The sequence below is a fragment of the Mirounga angustirostris genome, unplaced genomic scaffold, assembly GCF_029215605.1.
Source record: "Mirounga angustirostris isolate CCGP_5_RB_7025 unplaced genomic scaffold, mMirAng1.0.hap1 SCAF_3, whole genome shotgun sequence".
In the NCBI taxonomy this organism is placed as follows: Eukaryota; Metazoa; Chordata; class Mammalia; order Carnivora; family Phocidae; genus Mirounga; species Mirounga angustirostris.
Genome location: NW_026991711.1, coordinates 152160594 through 152178571, shown reverse-complemented (window position 1 = coordinate 152178571; position 17978 = coordinate 152160594). Strand labels below are relative to the sequence as shown.

Here is a 17978-nt window from a genome sequence, read left to right as displayed (position 1 = left end):
AGCATCAGGGAAATCCAAATCAAAACCTCAATGAGATACCACCTCACACCAGTCAGAATGGCTAAAATCAACAAGTCAGGAAATGACAGATGCTGGCGGGGATGCGGAGAAAGGGGAACCCTCCTACATTGTTGGTGGGAATGCAAGCTGGTACAGTCACTCTGGAAAACAGTATGGAGGTTCCTCAAAAAGTTGAAAATAGAGCTACCCTACGACCCAGCAATTGCACTACTGGGTATTTACCCCAAAGATACAAATATAGTGATCCGAAGGGGTACGTGCACCCCAATGTTTATAGCAGCAATGTCCACAATAGCCAAACTATGGAAAGAGCCTAGATGTCCAACAGATGAATGGATAAAGACGATGTGGTGTGTACACACACACACACAGACACACACACACACAGGAATATTATGCAACCATCAAAAAAAACCAAAAAACAACAAAATCTTGCCATTTGCAACAATGTCGATGGAACTAGAGGGTATTATGCTAAGCGAAATAAGTCAATCAGAGAAAGACAAGTATCATATGATCTCACTGATACGAGGAATTCTTAATCTCAGGAAACAAACTGAGGTTTGCTGGAGGGGTGGGGGGGTGCGGGATATGGGGTGGCTGGGTGATAGACATTGGGGAAGGTACGTGCTATGGTGAGCGCTGTGAATTGTGTAAGACTGATGAATCACAGACCTTTACCTCTGAACCAAATAATACATTATATGTTTAAAAAAAAAAAAGAGGTAGCAGGAAGGGAAAAATGAAGGGGGGTAAATCAGAGAGGGAGACAAACCATGAGAGACTCTGGACTCCAGGAAACAAACTGAGGGTTACAGAAGGGAGGGGGGTGGGGGGATGGGTTAGCCTGGTGATGGGTATTAAAGATGAAGCGTGAGATGTTTCCCATCCTTTCTCTTTGAGTCAAACCTGCCATATATTGCACTGTATTTTCGAATTTCCTCCTCTTTGTGTGGATCATCATCACTCATCTCAAAGATGTGACCAATCATTTTGGCCAACTTCTTGTTGGTTTTTACAGCTCTTTCACTTCATGCAAGTCACTTTTCGGCAGTGTGGGGGCCATCCGCTCCACACACTCGGCCACAGAGAGCGCGGCAGCGGCATGTATTGCATGGAGCACTGGATGTTATATGCAAACAATGAATCATGGAACACTACATCAAAAACTAATGATGTAATGTATGGTGACTAACATAACATAATAAAATTTAAAAAAATAAATTAATTAAAATAAAATAGGCTTTTTAACTTTGAAAATGCATTTATTTGCCAAGCATGTATAGTGGTGTTAGACTCTGAGGATATAAAAATGAATGAGACATTATCTCTGCCTTGAAGAAAACCAAAGTATACTGTGAGGAACAGACTAGTCTACAAATAAGTACAATAAAATGTTGAAGTTACTATGACAGTAGTGTATGTAGGGTAAAAATGGAAAGGAAAGGGAAGGTCATTCTACTTGTGGGAAAACATATCAGAACAGACTTAAGCTTATACTTGCGCTCCATGGTAAAAATGATGCACTGACCAGATGGACTAGAAGAAAAAGGGAATACATGCAAAAGAGGTATGTATGCATTCTTCTAGTCAAGGAGAGTATTTCTGGATAGAGTGCTACAAATATACAATGATGAGAATTTTAATGCCAAATGTCAAACCAGAACAATTTTCAAACCCATAATAATACTTACAACATTCATCTAATATAATTTTATTGTCTATGCTAGCTGAAAATTACTTTTGAGTTCTGGTCATTTTCTTACACATTTTTTTTCTAAAATCTACAAAAATGCTATCTATTGATCTATCTACCTATTTATTTAAAAGACAGAGGGGAGGGGCAGCGACATCTTAAGCAGGCTCCAGGCCCAGCGTGGAGCCCTATGCAGGGCTCAATCTCATGACCCTGAGATCATGACCTGAGCCGAAATCAAAAGTCAGATGCTTAACTGACTGAGCCACGCAGGCGCCCCAAATGCCCTTTAAATGAATGGTTATAATTGAAAATCCTATTTTATTTCTTAATTAAAAAACAAACTGCCTTTAAGTGCAAAGACTTTATGCTTTCACTGCTTAAATTCTGACACTTTTCCAAAAGTCACCCTACACTGTAGCTCCAATGCTCAGCACATTTGAGTTCAACACAAAAACACCCTAACACAAAAAATATGGTCTATTTTCATGAGAGAGTTAATATTTGGCTAACACCTAAAGGTGTTTAGTACTGTTTTCAGGAGCGCATCTCCTTTGCTGCAAAATATTTCCAAACTTACCTCTAAGAAGCAAAACACACCACATACATACAAAGAAAAATGTGGGCTTTTACCTCATGAAGCGTGAGATGTTTCCCATCCTTTCTCTTTGAGTCAAACCTGCCATATATTGCACTGTATTTTCGAATTTCCTCCTCTTTGTGTGGATCATCATCACTCATCTCAAAGATGTGACCAATCATTTTGGCCAACTTCTTGTTGGTTTTTAGCAGCTCTTTCACTTCATGCAAGTCACTTTTCGGCAGCGTGGGGGCCATCCGCTCCACACACTCGGCCACAGAGAGCGCGGCGGCGGCATCCAGCGCCTCGCTGCTTTCTCTCGGGGAAGCTGGGGAGCCCAGGTCGGCTGGGGAGAGGCTGTGCTCGCTCTCGGTGGCATGGTGGCCTTGCCAGAGCCTGGACTCAGCGATACCGTGCAGCACTAAGCTCCCCACCACATCGGATTTCCCCTGTCCCAGGCTCTGCACACAGGTGGTGGCAGCGCACTTGGGGATTTTTAAATGAGGTTCCCGGGCATTGCTATTCCTTTCGTAACTGCTGCAGGATATTCCCAGCCACGTTGGTGACCCCTCTGGTAACTTATAGATGGGTATGCTACTGACAGGCAGGGAAGTCAGCGGCTGATTGAAAAGGCCGGGGTTTGTAACCCAGTCTCTCAAAGCCTTCTGTAGCCTTCGAACATGAAGGGGTTTGCTAGCCATGCCCACAAGTGCCATGATTTCCAAGAATTCCTCTTCTCCGGCTTCACAGAGTTGCTGCACATCATCGCCACCTTGTTGAATAAAGGCATCAAAGTAAGAAAGCAGATTGGCTTTTTGTAATATTCTATACAGCTGCAACTCCCCCAGGGTCCTGGGTAAGGCCGCGGCCATTACTGTGGATGGACTTAACCTGCAAGAAGAAGAGAGGAAACACTCATCACACTTGCTCCAAAATTCTTACACCTCCTTGTCAGACACTACAGGATTCACAAATGCAGTACGGGAAGAACAAAAACAAGGCGCATCTGCAAAGCAGCTGTTAAGGAAGCATTCCCCCTCGACAAAAGTTATCTCATTTTCTTCTTCTACCAATCCTAGTGGTCAGTATAATTGTTTCCATTTTAAAGTGAAAAATATAAAGAATATAAGTAATTTGCCTGAAATCTCACAACTGGTTAAGCAGAAGTCTAAGGACTCAAACGAAGGCTCTCAAAGGGCTCTACATCCCGTATTTTTGACTATTCACTTTACTGCTTGCTTCCACGGTATGGAAGGTGAAGCCAAGAATAATCATATTCAGAAGGAGGTAATAAGTATTTTATGCTACCATCTGCTGAATACTTATTTTGCATCAGACAACATGATAAACACTTTACATCTACAAATGGCCCCCAACTTACAGGTTCAACTTAACGCTTTTTCAACTTTATGATGGTGTGAAAGCCACACGCATTGAGTAGAAACCATACCATTTTGAATTGTGATCTTCTCCTGGGCTAGTGATACTCGTGATGCCAGGTAACAAGAGTGAGCCAAAGCTCCCAGTCAGCCTCACAATTGAGGATAACCACCGATGTGCTTACAATCATTCCGTACCCATACCAAGCGTTGTTTTTCACTTTCAGAACAGTATTCAATAAATTACACGGGATATTCAAAACTTTACTATAAAATAGGCTTTGTGTTAGATGATTTTGCCCAACTGCAAGGTAAGGTAAGTGTTCTGAGCACATTTAAGGTGGGCTGGGCTAAGCTATCATGATCAGTAAGTTAGGTGCACTAAATGCAACTCATAACATTTTTCAACGTATGATAGGTTTACTGGAATGTAACCCCAACTGTAAGTCAAGACGATCTGTAATCCTGGGGCACCTGGGTGGCTCAGTTGTTATGCATCTGCCTTTGGTTCAGATCATGATCCCAGGGTCCTGGGATCAAGTCCCACATCGAGCTCTCTGCTCTGCGTGGAGCCTGCTTCTCCCTCTCCCACTCCCCCTGCTTGTGTTCCCTCTCTCGCTGTGTCTCTCTGTGTCAAAAAATAAATAAAATCTTAAAAAAAAAACACTTCAAAAAAAAAAAAATCTGTAATCCTTGCAGCAGCCCTGCGAGACTGGTATAATAATTCCCATTTTATAAAGAAAAGTTAGAGAGATTAGTCTGGTAGGCAGAGGAAAATGGATTTCAGTGTGAATTGGAGGTGAGAAGATAGGTGGTATATTTAAGAACTGAGGAAAAAAAGCAGGAAAAATTCGAAGAAATAAATGACAAGATTTGGTGATCACTTAGGTACAAGTGATGAAGGAAAGGAAATGGCTACCATTTTTTGACACTTTTTTGTGAGTCCATGAAGAAAAGAGTAATAGATTGACCATGGGATTACATCTGTGAGAGTCTAAGAACTGCGACAGGCATCGGGGTACAGAAAAAATCAGGATGATGGGATTCTCTTTTAAACATTGGCACTTGGGGGTGCCTGGGTGGCTCAGTCGTTAAGTGTCTGCCTTCGGCTCAGGTTGTGATCAGCGGGAAGCCTGCTTCCTCCTTCTCCCTCTCCCACTCCCCCTTGCTTGTGTTCCTGCTCTCGCTATAAAAAATAAACATTTGGCACCTGAAAATGGCGTAAGGTAGAATGCTTCAATAGATCTGCCCTGCATGCAAAGTAACAGACTGGAATCTCAGTGTGTATAAGGGTTAGAGATAAAGGATGGAGCAGAGGAGGGTGGAAGAGCCCTCCAAAGAAGCAACAGAGAGCCCAAGGCAGAGTCAAGGAAGAAACATAATTTTAGGGCCCAATCAAGACCAAGAAGCCTGCTTTTAAAGAGACAGAACAAGACCCAGCGAAGTACTTCTTGACCTCTTAGCAGCCTTTAAAAGTTATTCACAGTTGCCTGGAGACCTCCCACATACGAAGAGGAGTTGGCCAAGTACTTCCATTTAAGAGACACAAACATGTTGTAATCAACTTGTACATTTAGGATTAAAAAGGACCCTGTGGCTCTCTATGTTGAAAATTACAGAAGGGCAAAAGAATATATATGTACATCAGGGGAAAATGGAAGCTCCACTCTTAATTCAAAATAGTACAGAGCAACAGTTAACTGGGAGATAAGGCAAGCAGAGGAATATCAGGAACATCTCTGAAGGCCAGGAGGTCACCAAATCTGGGACTTGTTCTTTATGCCATCAATCAGAATGCTATCAAAATTCTAGTCTCAGTCATCCCATTCAAGGAGAACGTATCTCCCTACAACCCTAAGGACTGACTTCCGGGAAGCCCCATCTTCAGGAACCTCTGTGTCATCCACAATCTGCTTTGATCAACTAGTGACCTCCTCAAATTTTATGGTCCTTATTTTACAAGGGTGTTTCCAGGTGACTTGACTGATGACTTCCCGAGAGATACCAAAAAAAGATTGAATTGGGGAGCAGCAGCTTTCTGCTAGCACCCAGGACCGTCACTTGGAGTGCTAATAAAAAATAAAATTTCCGGGATGCCTGGGTGGCTCAGTTGGTTAAGGGTCTGCCTTCTGCTCAGGTCATGATCCTCCTGGGATAGAGTCCCTTATCAGGTTCCTTGCTCAGCAGGGAGTCTCCTCTTCCTCTGCCTGCCAGAGCACTCCCCCTGCTTGTGCGCACCCTCTCTGACAAATAAATAAAATCTTTAAAAAATACAATTTCCCAGGTCACTGAGTTGTATCTTAGGAGACTCCCATGATTTGGCAAATCTGGCAAGCTACACTAGAAGATCCCTATTTAGTATACCTTCTGGGCACCACAAACTCCTACATGTTCCGTGATCATCCAGATTCTTTAAATCTACCTTTAGGTTCAGGCCACTTTACCCCTCTGGATAAAAACATTCTTGCATCTTCTAAATCACCCACAGAGGCTTACCGTCCCACTCGAGGGAGACTCTCCAGGGAGAGTGTGTATCATCCCACTGGACACTAACCCACAAAAAGACAACTCTTGGGAATTATAGACACAAGTTAAAGTCTATATTGAACTGTATTATACCAAATGGAAGGACTTCTAGAAAGTGTCTGAGGGAGGAGAAAGGAAACTTCCTTTCCCATCATACACCTAATGCAAGAGCTTCAAAGGCTTTCAACTCGAGTATAAAAAAAAATACATATACACATATAACCACACATGTGCGCATGCACACAATCTTTTTTTAATTTAAATTAAATTAATTATCATATAATGTATTATTGGTTTCAGAGGTAGAGGTCAGTGATTGATCAGTCAAACCCCATGTTCACACAATCTTTTTTTTTTTAGGAGGGCTATAACCTTGCAAGGTTTATGGTGTCATCAATTATCTCATCATATGTGCTCCCCAAAATTATGGAACAGAGGAAAGACTATGTGAAAAAATCTATAACAATAGTTTTTGAATCTTTTTATTAGCAATAAGAAAAAAATATGTTAGATAAACATAAAAGAGAAACTTAAGGAGAATTAAAGACCCAAATTTAAGTTTTACTCTTCTAAAATGTCTCTAATTTTGGAAATAATTAATTTCAAATTTTTAACCTTTTCTCATCTTTACCCAGAAAGGAAACCCCCTAGTTCGTAAGGGGGTAAGAAAGCAGTACCAATAAGAAGGTAGTAATTATTATACTATCTCTGTAATGACTGATAGGACCAAGTGTGCATTTCCAAAGTCAAGATACCAGATGAAAGACATAAGTGAGCTAGTCACAGTCCCAAGAGGCTTCTAAGGGCCCAGACTTACTGCTGGGAAAGGAGTCTTCTCCTTAAGCTTTTGCTTTAGGAAAATGTTTCAGTTTCGTACAAAAGCCTATTGTGATCATTTAAACACCCACCACTTCATACATTAACTTGATTTGATTTAAAAGAAAATTCTTAAAAGATGAGATTTTCTGTTTTTACAAACGCTGTATCTATTCATGCTTCAACATGAAGGTCACATAAATCAAGAGCAAGCCTCTAGCTGCAGCTCTTCACTCTGAAGTAAATAGGAGAAGATGTAACAACAACCCTATAAAGAGGTAGCTAATAGTAGAGGTAAATACTCAGTTGAAAACTGCTGTTACCTGGCCTTTTCAGGATGCTGTAACAACCATGCTGAGTCTGACCTTTTCATGAATTCCACAGTTAAGAGAAACCAGTTACTAATTTTTACTGCACTCAAAATCCAAACCAAAGACCTGCTACCTATACACAGCAATCTCCACTTGCACCAGCTTAAACATTGCTCAGCCTGGTCAGTTCCAGAGGAAGAGGAATTAAGCAACAATTCGTTCGTTTAAGGCCATTTGTTGTCATTTGTTATTCATTAATCTATTTTAAATGGTAATGGTTGTTCCAGAACCTTAAAAAATAAAAAACAGAACTGTGCCTCCTAACCGGGTAGGATCAGTCATCTGTCAGATTCAAACTTGCTCAATGAAATAAGGGGTTAGCTTGGCCCAGAAAACTTGACTGGTCAACCCCTATTTTGTCCTTAAACCACAAGGAAGCACTCAATATGCCTATGGAAAGTAAAACTTCTCTGACATTCTCCAAGCTGGGATGTGGGGATTCAGTGTAGGACAGAGGGCCTTCACTGCCTCAATCCATTCCAAGAGGCTTCAGTCTACCTTATGGTCCTAGGACTCGATCAAAGCTCTCAAGTAACTACTGAGTTATCACTGGCCTCTCCCTCTAACCTCTCTACAGCTTGACAATGCGCTCTACCTGACTTTGCTAATGGCATATTATGATCTCTTCCCTGCCTTATAAACTCACTTAAAAGCATAACCGAATTCATAGTAGCTGTCATCATTACAGTATACGTATTCTCAATCAACAAATACTAAAAGAAAAAGTAGCAGTGAACATCTGTAATTTTTTAAAGAGTGATCTTCATAATGGACAAGTTTGAGAACCATCAGCACAAATCATTTTTCTGATAATTTTGCATTTTGACTACCACCTGGAGATTGTCAAGATCTCAACTTTTTAAGTCCAAAAGCAAGTATCTATTTTCCTCCCTTCTTCTGGCATCCCAAATCTACTCTTCCCAATGCTCTTCTTTAGTCACATCACTACTCTTTCATCTTTGTGCTTTCTTCTTCTTCCTCCTTCCTCAAATCTTCATCTCCTTAAGCCACATCGCCATCCTTTTTCTTTCTCTGCCTCAAAAGCACCTAATTCTAGTTTTCACTGCTTCTTGCTTCAACTTTGAAAACAGCTTCCTTACCTTCAATACACCCCCCACTGCAATACCAACTTTATCTTCCTAAAGTACAGGTGTGGCTCTTTACCCACCTGTGCAAATTTCCCCATTGCAAAGAGAAAGATACCCAAACTTCTCCTACAGGCATCCCAGACCCAAACCTATACCTTTCCAGCCTTCTGTCTGATCCCTAACATGGCCCTGTGCTTATGCCAAACAGATACACCGGGCATTCCTTCAATGTGCCTCCCACTTCCCGGCCCCTGTGCCAGGCATACTCCCTCCTGCCCACCTCCACTGGCCTCTTCCATAAAGCCTTTCCCACACCCCCTTGGTGTAGGTGTCCTGTCCCTTCTCTGAACCCTTCACTACTTTCTCTCTCATTTTTTTCCCCACTTACTCAAATGATCCTTCGTGGAGAATGAGCTAAGAGGGTGAAGGAAGACAAATAAGCAGACACTTAAACACTGTGATAAATGCTATGCTAAGTGTTATACATAAGGAGCCATGGAATAAAGATGCAACCTCACCAGGCTCTGCAGAATAGAGGATATAAGCTCCCTGTGGGTAGAAACTGGGTCTCATTCATCTTCTATCCCCCACTTCCAGCCAAGTGTTCAATGTAGAATAACATCTCTATAAAGGTTGTTGTTGAATGAAACCCAACTTTGAGACAGAATCTGATCAGCAGCCTCCTTTCATATTCCAAAAGGAATGCTCTCTGTGTAAACTGGTGCCCCAATGGTGTCCAAATGACCCATCTCTAGCTACTACTTTCCCTAAAAGCTTTTACATTCTCTCATCCTCGATACTTCTTTCTTATAAGGCTGTATTTGGATTTCCGTAACATGGCTATTTTTCCAAAAGAGCTAAGGATGTATTCCCAGAACAGGAACTACATGTGGTTACTACTATGATATACTTCATGTGTCAGTCCAGTCCCAACACCAGCATTTTAAAAGATCATAAAGATTCTAGGTTTTTTCCTTCTTTGTTCCTGTAAGTTAAAATGCAATATAAGAAAAAAAAAATGCAATATAAGTTATCCACAAATAACAAATATCAAATGGGGGCGCCTGGGTGGCTCAGTCGTTAAGCGTCTGCCTTCGGCTCAGGTCATGATCCCGGGGTCCTGGGATCAAGCCCCGCATCAGGCTCCCTGCTCTGCGGGAAGCCTGCTTCTCCCTCTCCACTCCCCCTGCTTGTGTTCCCTCTCTCGCTGTCTCTCTCTGACAAATAAATAAAATCTTAAAAAAAAACAAAACAAATATCAAATGGATTCATAATCACTACTCTTGAATCCTCCTCTTTGTTATGTAGGAAATACACACACACACACACACACACACAGTATACAAACACTTTTATGAAGTCTGTGGCATTCCAAAGAACAGACTCTTCAGGAGTGAGGAGAAAGCAAGGGCAGAATCCCATAAGATCTGAATTATTTTTTATGCAAAGGACTATAAATTCCTTCCTCCCAACAGAGCCTGAAATTTTTACTTTAAAACTGTCTAAGTTAACAGCAGCCTCTTACAGATTTATAAAAAATGTGAAAAAAATTTGGGAAGAGTTAGCTCATGAGTCATTTACAGATTAAGGTGAATTAGTTCCACCAGACTGTTTTCCTTTTAACATCTAGATAGAGATCCAGTGCACGCTAAAGGAATGAAAGACAGGGACTGGAAATGGTACGGAAGGAATAAGGAAACTGAGGGCAGAGCCCCATTTAAAGCCTTGGAAGTACTACCAAGTTTGGAAGAAAGGGGCCTGGTGAGAAGGGAGTAGTGGGTACACTACAGGTTGAACCGGAAAAGGTTTATGACAAGTCAGAAGTTGGCTTAGGGAAGGATAAGTCTTAAGCCTAGGAAATGAATTCTTCCAAACTTCTGTCCTAGTGCTAGAACTCAAGCTAAAATAATTAAATATAAAATTCAGCTACATCATGGGTTACTTCAGATTGTAAGAGTTGGTGTTTATATATTCCAAGTACCAAATAATTTACCTAGACAAATTTATTAGTAAGCATTCAGTGATCTTAAAATATTCAGTATCTTATTACTATCATAGCTATGAGTTAACCATATAGCTCCTAATGAATTAATGGTAATTTGCAGAACTTAAAATGTACCCTCCATTGATTTTTTTCTGAATTCTGAATAAACCTGGAGGAAAAAATGTCTTACAGATCCCTTCATAGGATATGGCTAGAAATTCTTCAATCAACCATCAGACAAGTCATTCAACAAACATTAATGTCCTCTGAGCATGTAGAAGGCGTACTTTTTCCAGAAATTTCTCCTTAAAATTAAATTAACATACTGTGCAAATTAACTGTGCAGCCCTCTAAATACAAGGTATTGGAGAAATGACAATTTGAAAGCTTAATGCCATGTTTTAGCTGTGAGAATTCTGACAAGATGAGGATTACTATTTTTTCCAGCACCAACTTCTCAGATTTCCCACTTGTTTCATAAAGTTTAAGAGAGTATATTCTACTATTGTACTAGTTTTTGAACATGTCAGATCAAAAAGAAAATTTGCATTTAATATCATAACTACTATTCTTCATTCCACTAAAAAGAATGAAAGAAGCAGATAAGATAAAATTAAATCCAAAACAAAGGGGCTAGGAATCTTATATTATGCTTGAAAGGGTATTATTTATTCCTTAATATATTTAATAAACTCCACGATGAAATATGCATATGCAAGACAATTATACATTAGCAGGATCTTAGATTGTTCAAAACATATTATAAAATGCTCGTTTCCGGAGCGCCTGGGTAGCTCAGTCGTTAAGCATCTGCCTTTGGCTCAGGTCATTGGTCCCAGGGTCCTTGGACAGAGTCCCACATAGGGCTCCCTGCTCACTGGGAAGTCTGCTTCTCCCTCTACCCGTCCCCCCTGCTCGTGATCAATAGATGTCTCAATCTCTCTCAAATAAATAAAATCTTAAAAAAAGAAAGCTCATTCCCATGAAAGTAACATAAAACCATATTCATGATGCACATGAACAGCACTAACAAAACAAAAAGACTTCTAATGGGATAGAGGAGGCCCAAGTCTTAGAACAGAGTTTAGGTCAAGAGACACAAAAACTGACATATATCTGTTTCCATCCAACTAACTACCTTTTACTTTAAATATTTAAAGTTCAAGCAACAGATTCTTCAAAGGTCACTTTGTAATACATTTAATTTTTTCTTTCAAAGCATCCACAGTGCAAACCCCCAAAATCTTGAACAATAAACCATTATGTCCTTAAAGTGTGATTAAAATACCAAATACTTTAACTGATTCTCTAACCAGGGGGATGAAAATATATTAACTTCCCTATAGGACGATGGGTGTTATTTACTAGTCACAAAAGAGGAGAATTTTAAATTAATTTAGTCGAGATAATTGATTTAATAATTCTCTAAAAGAAGATGCAAATTACTTATTAAATATATCAAATTATTTATTAGACATATAAACTCACTAAATTTCCTTTTATCAGCTATAGTATTCCTAAGGATTTGTCATTTTAATTACATCCACAATTAGCAGGCAAAATGAAATAAAATAAAAAATCTAGAATGCGTCAATGTTTTTATTATTGATTCATTCACATATAACAGGGAATCACCAGAGCCAAGGAATATGAAGCGTTTCCAATACCAGGACAGCATATTAACTTCCATGCAAGATCCTTAACTAATAAAATTAAAACAAGAAACTTTCCAATGGTTCCTTAAAATTATTTTCTTTCAAGACCTAATTGTCCAGCATCCAACACCCAAACAAGAATAAAGAAGGCTGACCTTGCCAGACAGCCATGTATTCTTAAGAGAACCTTTATATGCATATTAATACCCGTAAGGAAAACATAATTTTTAAATTTAAAGGACAATATTAAGATGTCTCAATACTGAAAAATGGAGGAAAATGGATACCCTTGAATGTAAGAGCCACTTTTACTGGCACTAGATTGAAAGCAGTTCTTTTAAGTCTTCAGGAAAATATCAACCTCCACCCCAAAATAAATCCTAAGCATCCCTTTTCTAGTATTTCGTCTTGAAACCCACATATAAATTATGACGTGTCATAATTTGGTATGTCTTACAAGGGAAAATTTTCAAAAAAGTGAAAATCTAAGAAGGTAATTCACTGTGTGCACACTTTTCTAACAAAACAGCCTAGCATTTCCTACGTGACTAATCTATTTTAAATTCCGTTCCTCTGTTCCTATGCAATCTAATATTATCTATTAAAACTGCCAAAATATTTTTAAACAAGATCTGAGAATTTCCCTCTCAGCTTCTGATCTTTGCACTCCTTAAGTTTGCAGACAGTCACTGGCAAACCAACTGGTAGTGACAGGTTACTCCAAATCAACTCTTTCTCAAGAAATTTTATATTGACAGCTACCCCCCAATTTTCCATGCCCGCCGGATCTCAAGGAGTGGGATAAACCTATACGCAAGTCAAAGATTCCTTCTGATCACCTGCTGCAAAGTTGGTATGCAGAACCTATTCGTGCATATTCCAACTCAATTATCCTTTTCCGATCTTAGAACATTTAGGCTTACTTGGAAGTATCGTTTCATATCTTAATTTTGTGAACACTGAGGTTGAAAATCATAAATCTGATTGCACTTTATTTCTCCATGAATACGGTCACACAACTCTGCATCAAGGCTTGTATGTCCCACATGTGTTTGCAAATTCCACACTCGGCCTTAGCGAGCACGAGTCTCTCGCTTCCCTGCACCTTGGTGCCAAGTTTCTGTAAGCCACTTCCAAGCAAAACTCTCCTTCCGCTTTTATAAAACTATATTCAGAAGGAGAGGATACCCAAGACAAAAACTAAGACTGTAAGTGCAACATTTTAATAAAGTAAACAAACCAACAAAAAGATTCTGGCCTTGGGGAAGATAGCTGCAAAACTCGGGGGCCGGCGCGCGCACCCACCACGCACAATACACCACGCAACCCCCGCGCCCCGCGCGACGACCCCAGTCGCGTTAGGAGAATGAACTCGCACCCCTCGGCTTTTTCGGGAGGAAAGACGCGCAACTCAGGCCCGCTGCCCTGCTCGCCCTCTTCTCGCTGCCCCGGCGCACCGAATTACTCTGGGAATCGCCCACACGATCCAGATGCCGCCCTCTCCTTCCGGTGGCGGCCGCGCGGGGCCCGTTCCCCTGGACGCCGGCCCCCGAGTGCCCGCGCGGCCCGGCGTCTCTGCCGCCCCAAGTTCGCCCGCGGCCGCACGAGCGCCAACCCGTCTCGTACTTGGCGTCCGGCGAGCAGGTACGTACTCGGCCAGCGGCTGCAGCGGTCTTGGCACGCTCTCCCGCGAGGACGGCTCAGCCCCAACTCCGAAGTGACGGCCCCCAGCTCTCCCTCCTGAGGCGGCTGCGGTGGCCGGGACGCCCCCGCTCCCATCGAGGGGGGAAGGGCAGGTGGTGGGCGCGCTCTCCCTGCTCCCCCCCCAGCTCGGACCCGCCGCTTCTTCCTGCCCGCCAGCCCCGACGGCGCTCCGCTCGGCCGCGTTGGCGGCGGCGGCGGCTCCTCCGGGCTCAGGCGCGCGGGCGGTGGCAGCGGCACCTCCCCCGCCGCGTCCTCCCTCTTCCTCCCTTCCCTTCTCCTCCCGGCGCGCACTGTATCCTCCCCCTCCCCCGCCCGCCTCCGCCGCCTCCACCCCCCGCGCGCTGTCACATTGGGAGATTCCGCTCTTGCTACATTCGCCGCTCCGGCTCCCGCCCACGCGCGGCCGAGTGACGCAGATCCCGGCGTGGGCCGCCGCGGGGCGGGGGCGGGGGCGGCGGCCGCCGGGGCCCGGGCTCGGCCTCTTCCCGCCGCCCCCTCCGCGGAATCCGGAGGGCGGCCCATTCACACGGCAGCTGGGAGGAACCAAGTGGGCGCTCGGGAGGGGGCGGCTCCCGCGAGCCCCGCTCCGGGCGGGGGGAGGGGGCGGGAAGGAGGGAAGCGGGGGTGGAGGGCGGGAGGGGACGCCAACTCGGGCCTGCTCCCCAGCTGCCTAGTGAACCGGGAAGATTTGCGATTTAAAAAAAAAAAAATTCTTTTTTAATGTGTGAGGTTCCCAATATAGTATTTCAAAGAGCACACCCCGCCAAATCCAACATCCTCCGGGAGGCTGACTTGAAAAAAAATAGAAAGCGCCCTCGGCCCACTAATCTGGGCGCCGAGCTCGCCCCCGCAGGGGAGGCTGGTGCGCCAGGTGCGCCCCTTGCCCTTCGGTCCCAGGCGTCCTGCGGGAAGTTGGTTGCGACCGCACGGAGTGGGGGCGGCAGGTGCGCAGCGCTGGAGAAAAAACGGGGGATTCTGGAGAATCTCTGCCTCGCCCATCTTGCCCCTCCACGGCTCTGTCTCGGCGTTGGGAGTCGGGGAGGAGGGGAAGAGTGGGAACCGACAAACCCGAAGCGCAGCTTTGACGATTGTCTTGCTTGCCGGGTAACTTAATTCCACCCTTCTCAGCCCTCCTGAAAAACTGCCTGTTATTTTACTGGTTAATATTTTCTATTTCCATGGTGAAGAAATCCGATGGCGCTTAGAACAGTCCTGGGGTGTATTAAAATAGAGTTCCCGAGGCACTCTATAGAATTTTTGAGTTTGGTTTGCATAAACTTTTCTAACCAAAGAAAGTATTGAAACACCTCCATAAATGTACTTCAACTATTGCCAAAAAAAAAAAGGAAATTTTAGAATCTATCTTCTCTTTGCAAAAACGAGAAAATGAAAGAATTCCCCGAATTTTAGCAATGTGCTCTTGAAGGATAGAACACATTTAGAAAATCTACAACTACTGCAAATACAGGTAGAATCCCGTTTTAACATACATATAAAACTCCAGTTTTATAGGAAGCCATTCCCACATCCTGGCTGGCCTCCCAGCGTGTGCCTACTTTGCTGGTGGGGATACAAGGCATTCTTTGAGATGGGAAATTCTTCATACCACATCTTTATGTTGCAGCAACGGATGGGATGATAACATTGAAAGAAAAAGACCTTATTAGTGAACTTTTTTTTTCTTCTTTTCAAAAACATGTTGAAAGAATGAGTAATACCACAATGGGATGTATATAATTAAGCCTCTTTTTCCAGTGTGAGTGAAAGGTTCTGTATGAAGTAGTTGTGTTGATGTATCAAATGAATAAGCATGCTTGTTTCCTCAAATTCTTCAACTGAAGAAATCACCGCTGGAGGTTTGTCTTAGCCTGCTTGTCATGGTTTTGCTGCTGTGGACTTTGTTCTGCTAAAGAGACAGTTAACAGGTTATAAAATAAAGACAATTTCGTGGAAAGATACAGTTAAGAAATTTTCAAGCAATGAAACCTGCAAAATTCTAGTTTCTCTCTGGAATCTTGATGTTTTGCAAACATTGTTGGTTCTGAACGGCTAGGAAAAAAATAACTTTCTTCCGTAAATTTGTACAATTAATAATTCACAAGTCACGAAATGACCAGTCTTAACCTGGACTGTTGAGCCTCCCAGTAGAATTGTTTCCAGAGTTGGCGGAAACGACATTAAATTCTCTTCCTGAGCCTGTATGTGTTTGGCCAGTATTGAACATGATGCTGAGAAGGAAATATGTTAAGGCAGATATTTTTTCTTCTGCCTTGTGACTAGTTACAATAGCTCCCCCTTAACCATGGGGGAGAGGTTTCAAGGCACCCAGTGAATGTCTGAGGCCTCAAATAGTACCAAATCCTATATATATTTTTTCCTGTAACTATGATAAATTTATAAATTAGGCAAGTAAGAGATTAACAACTGTAACTAATGATACGATAGAACAATTATAATAATATACTGTAATAAAAGTTACATAAATGTCTCTTTTTCTCAAAATATCTTATTGTGCTATACTAACCCTTCTTGTGGTGATGAGATGAAGTGAGGTGAATGACTAGGCATGTGACATAGTTTCAGCCTACTGTTGGCCTTCTGATGTTATGTCGGAAGGAGGGTCATCTACTTCTGGACCATGGGTTATGGAAACCATGGAAAGTGAAATCTGGGGCTACTGTATTTCTACAGTTAAACACTAAAATCCCCTCTTGTTTGTTTTCTGGGCACGTTTAGATAGTATATTCTTCCCACATTAAGAATGGTATTTTTGGCCCACTTTGCATTGCCTTAAACACTCTCTGGTGCTGGGGGAAGTGGTGGGAGGAAGGAAAATGAAGAAAAGATAAATTTTTAAGCTTTTAGGCATCCAGTTCTCTATGTCTACAGTGTCTGTATGACAACAGTGTAGTCAGTATGGCTGTTCACAAAGAGAATGGAGGCATTCATCTGCATCTGAGACAACTCAGATAAAGAAGCATGGTTCCTACTGACCTCCTCACCACTTCTGTCACCCATGCCACCCTAAACACCACCTCTGGTTCCACCCCCTCCCCACACCCTGGACACACAGAGTTATCTCCCATTGCCAGGCCCTGGTGGTTTGTTAGGGAAAGGCACTCCATCCCATAAGGTAGCAATTATAGATTCTGATTGTTCCATATCCCATTCTATCCTGTAAGTGTGTCTTAGACTTCTCTTGAACTCAATAACATATGCGTTTAACAGGATTTTTTTTTAAGATTTTATTTATTTATTTGACCGAGAAAGAGAGCGAGAGAGGGAACACAAGCAGGGGGGAGTGGGAGAGGAAGAAGCAGGCTCCCCACCGAGCAGGAAGCCTGATGCAGGGCTGGATCCCAGGACCCTGGGACCATGACCCGAGCCAAAGGCAGACGTTTAACGACTGAGCCACCCAGGCGGTGCCAGGATTTTTAAAATATTATTATTAAAAGTACTTCAGGAGTGCCTGGGGTAGCTCAGTTGGTTGAGCGTCTGCCTTCAGTTCCAGTCATGATCTCAGGGTCCTGGGATTGAGGCCTACTTTGGGCTCCCTGCTCAGCAGAGAGTCTGCTTCTCCCTCTCCCTCTACCCTTCCCCACCTCCTCCTCCCCTGGTGCGCTCTCTCTCACTCTCTATCTCAAATAAATAACATTTTTAAAAAAAATACTTAAGTGATTGGTACATTTGCAAAAATAAGGAGTTCTTTGGACAAAACCTTTTCCACATTATGAAACTAAAAAAGTTTTTAGTAAAAAAAAAAGTACAAATTTGGTAGTGGTTCTGACATTTGAGGGAAAATTTCACTGAAAGAGCATTAGTTTATTACTTTCAGAAAGATTTCCTACTTTAAAATGCCTCAGTGATTCAAAACAAAAGAATTCATAATAGATATAAAATGTTCTTAGGGGAGAGAAAGAATAATATTATGGCTTATGACCTACAAGAATATAATGGTATCCTCTGGTTCTCCTATTACCGCCTCAGAACAATCCTATACTTAACGAATTTTCCACTCTATGTGGTGGTGGCCCTCAATTAACTGAGTCATGTATAATATTCATATTACCAGAAATATAATTAAAATTACCCTTATTTTGCAATATGAAATTTAAAGCTTTGGATGTCTGTTGTAGATTAAGTAGATTTTTAAACGTA

The 17978-nt window shown here is 42.3% G+C and overlaps 2 protein-coding genes across 9 annotated transcripts in view; one reads left to right on the top strand and one right to left on the bottom strand.

Annotated features, from left to right (window-relative positions):
- Positions 1-14100, bottom strand: part of NAB1 (NGFI-A binding protein 1) — a 48671-nt gene extending 34571 nt beyond the window's left edge. The window contains exons 1-2 of one of the 3 annotated variants that reach the window (XM_045868335.3): positions 13743-14100; positions 2351-3188 (exon numbers count right to left, since the gene is read on the bottom strand). In XM_045868335.3, the coding sequence (XP_045724291.1) occupies positions 2351-3169 (819 nt within the window). In that variant the 5' untranslated portion in view covers positions 3170-3188; positions 13743-14100. The remainder of the gene's footprint in view (positions 1-2350; positions 3189-13742) is intronic. The other 2 variants (XM_045868334.3, XM_045868336.3) reach the window with 2 other exon arrangements.
- The window catches only part of NEMP2 (nuclear envelope integral membrane protein 2), a 369626-nt gene that overhangs the window by 223460 nt on the left and 128188 nt on the right, over positions 1-17978 (top strand). The window contains exon 1 of one of the 6 annotated variants that reach the window (XM_064586834.1): positions 13468-13760. The exons of 1 other annotated variant lie outside the window; for it this stretch is intronic. In XM_064586834.1, the coding sequence (XP_064442904.1) occupies positions 13483-13760 (278 nt within the window). In that variant the 5' untranslated portion in view covers positions 13468-13482. Of the gene's footprint in view, positions 1-13467; positions 13761-17978 lie in introns of those variants that run through there. 4 more of the 6 variants (XM_054506082.2, XM_064586835.1, XM_064586836.1 and 1 more) reach the window with 4 other exon arrangements.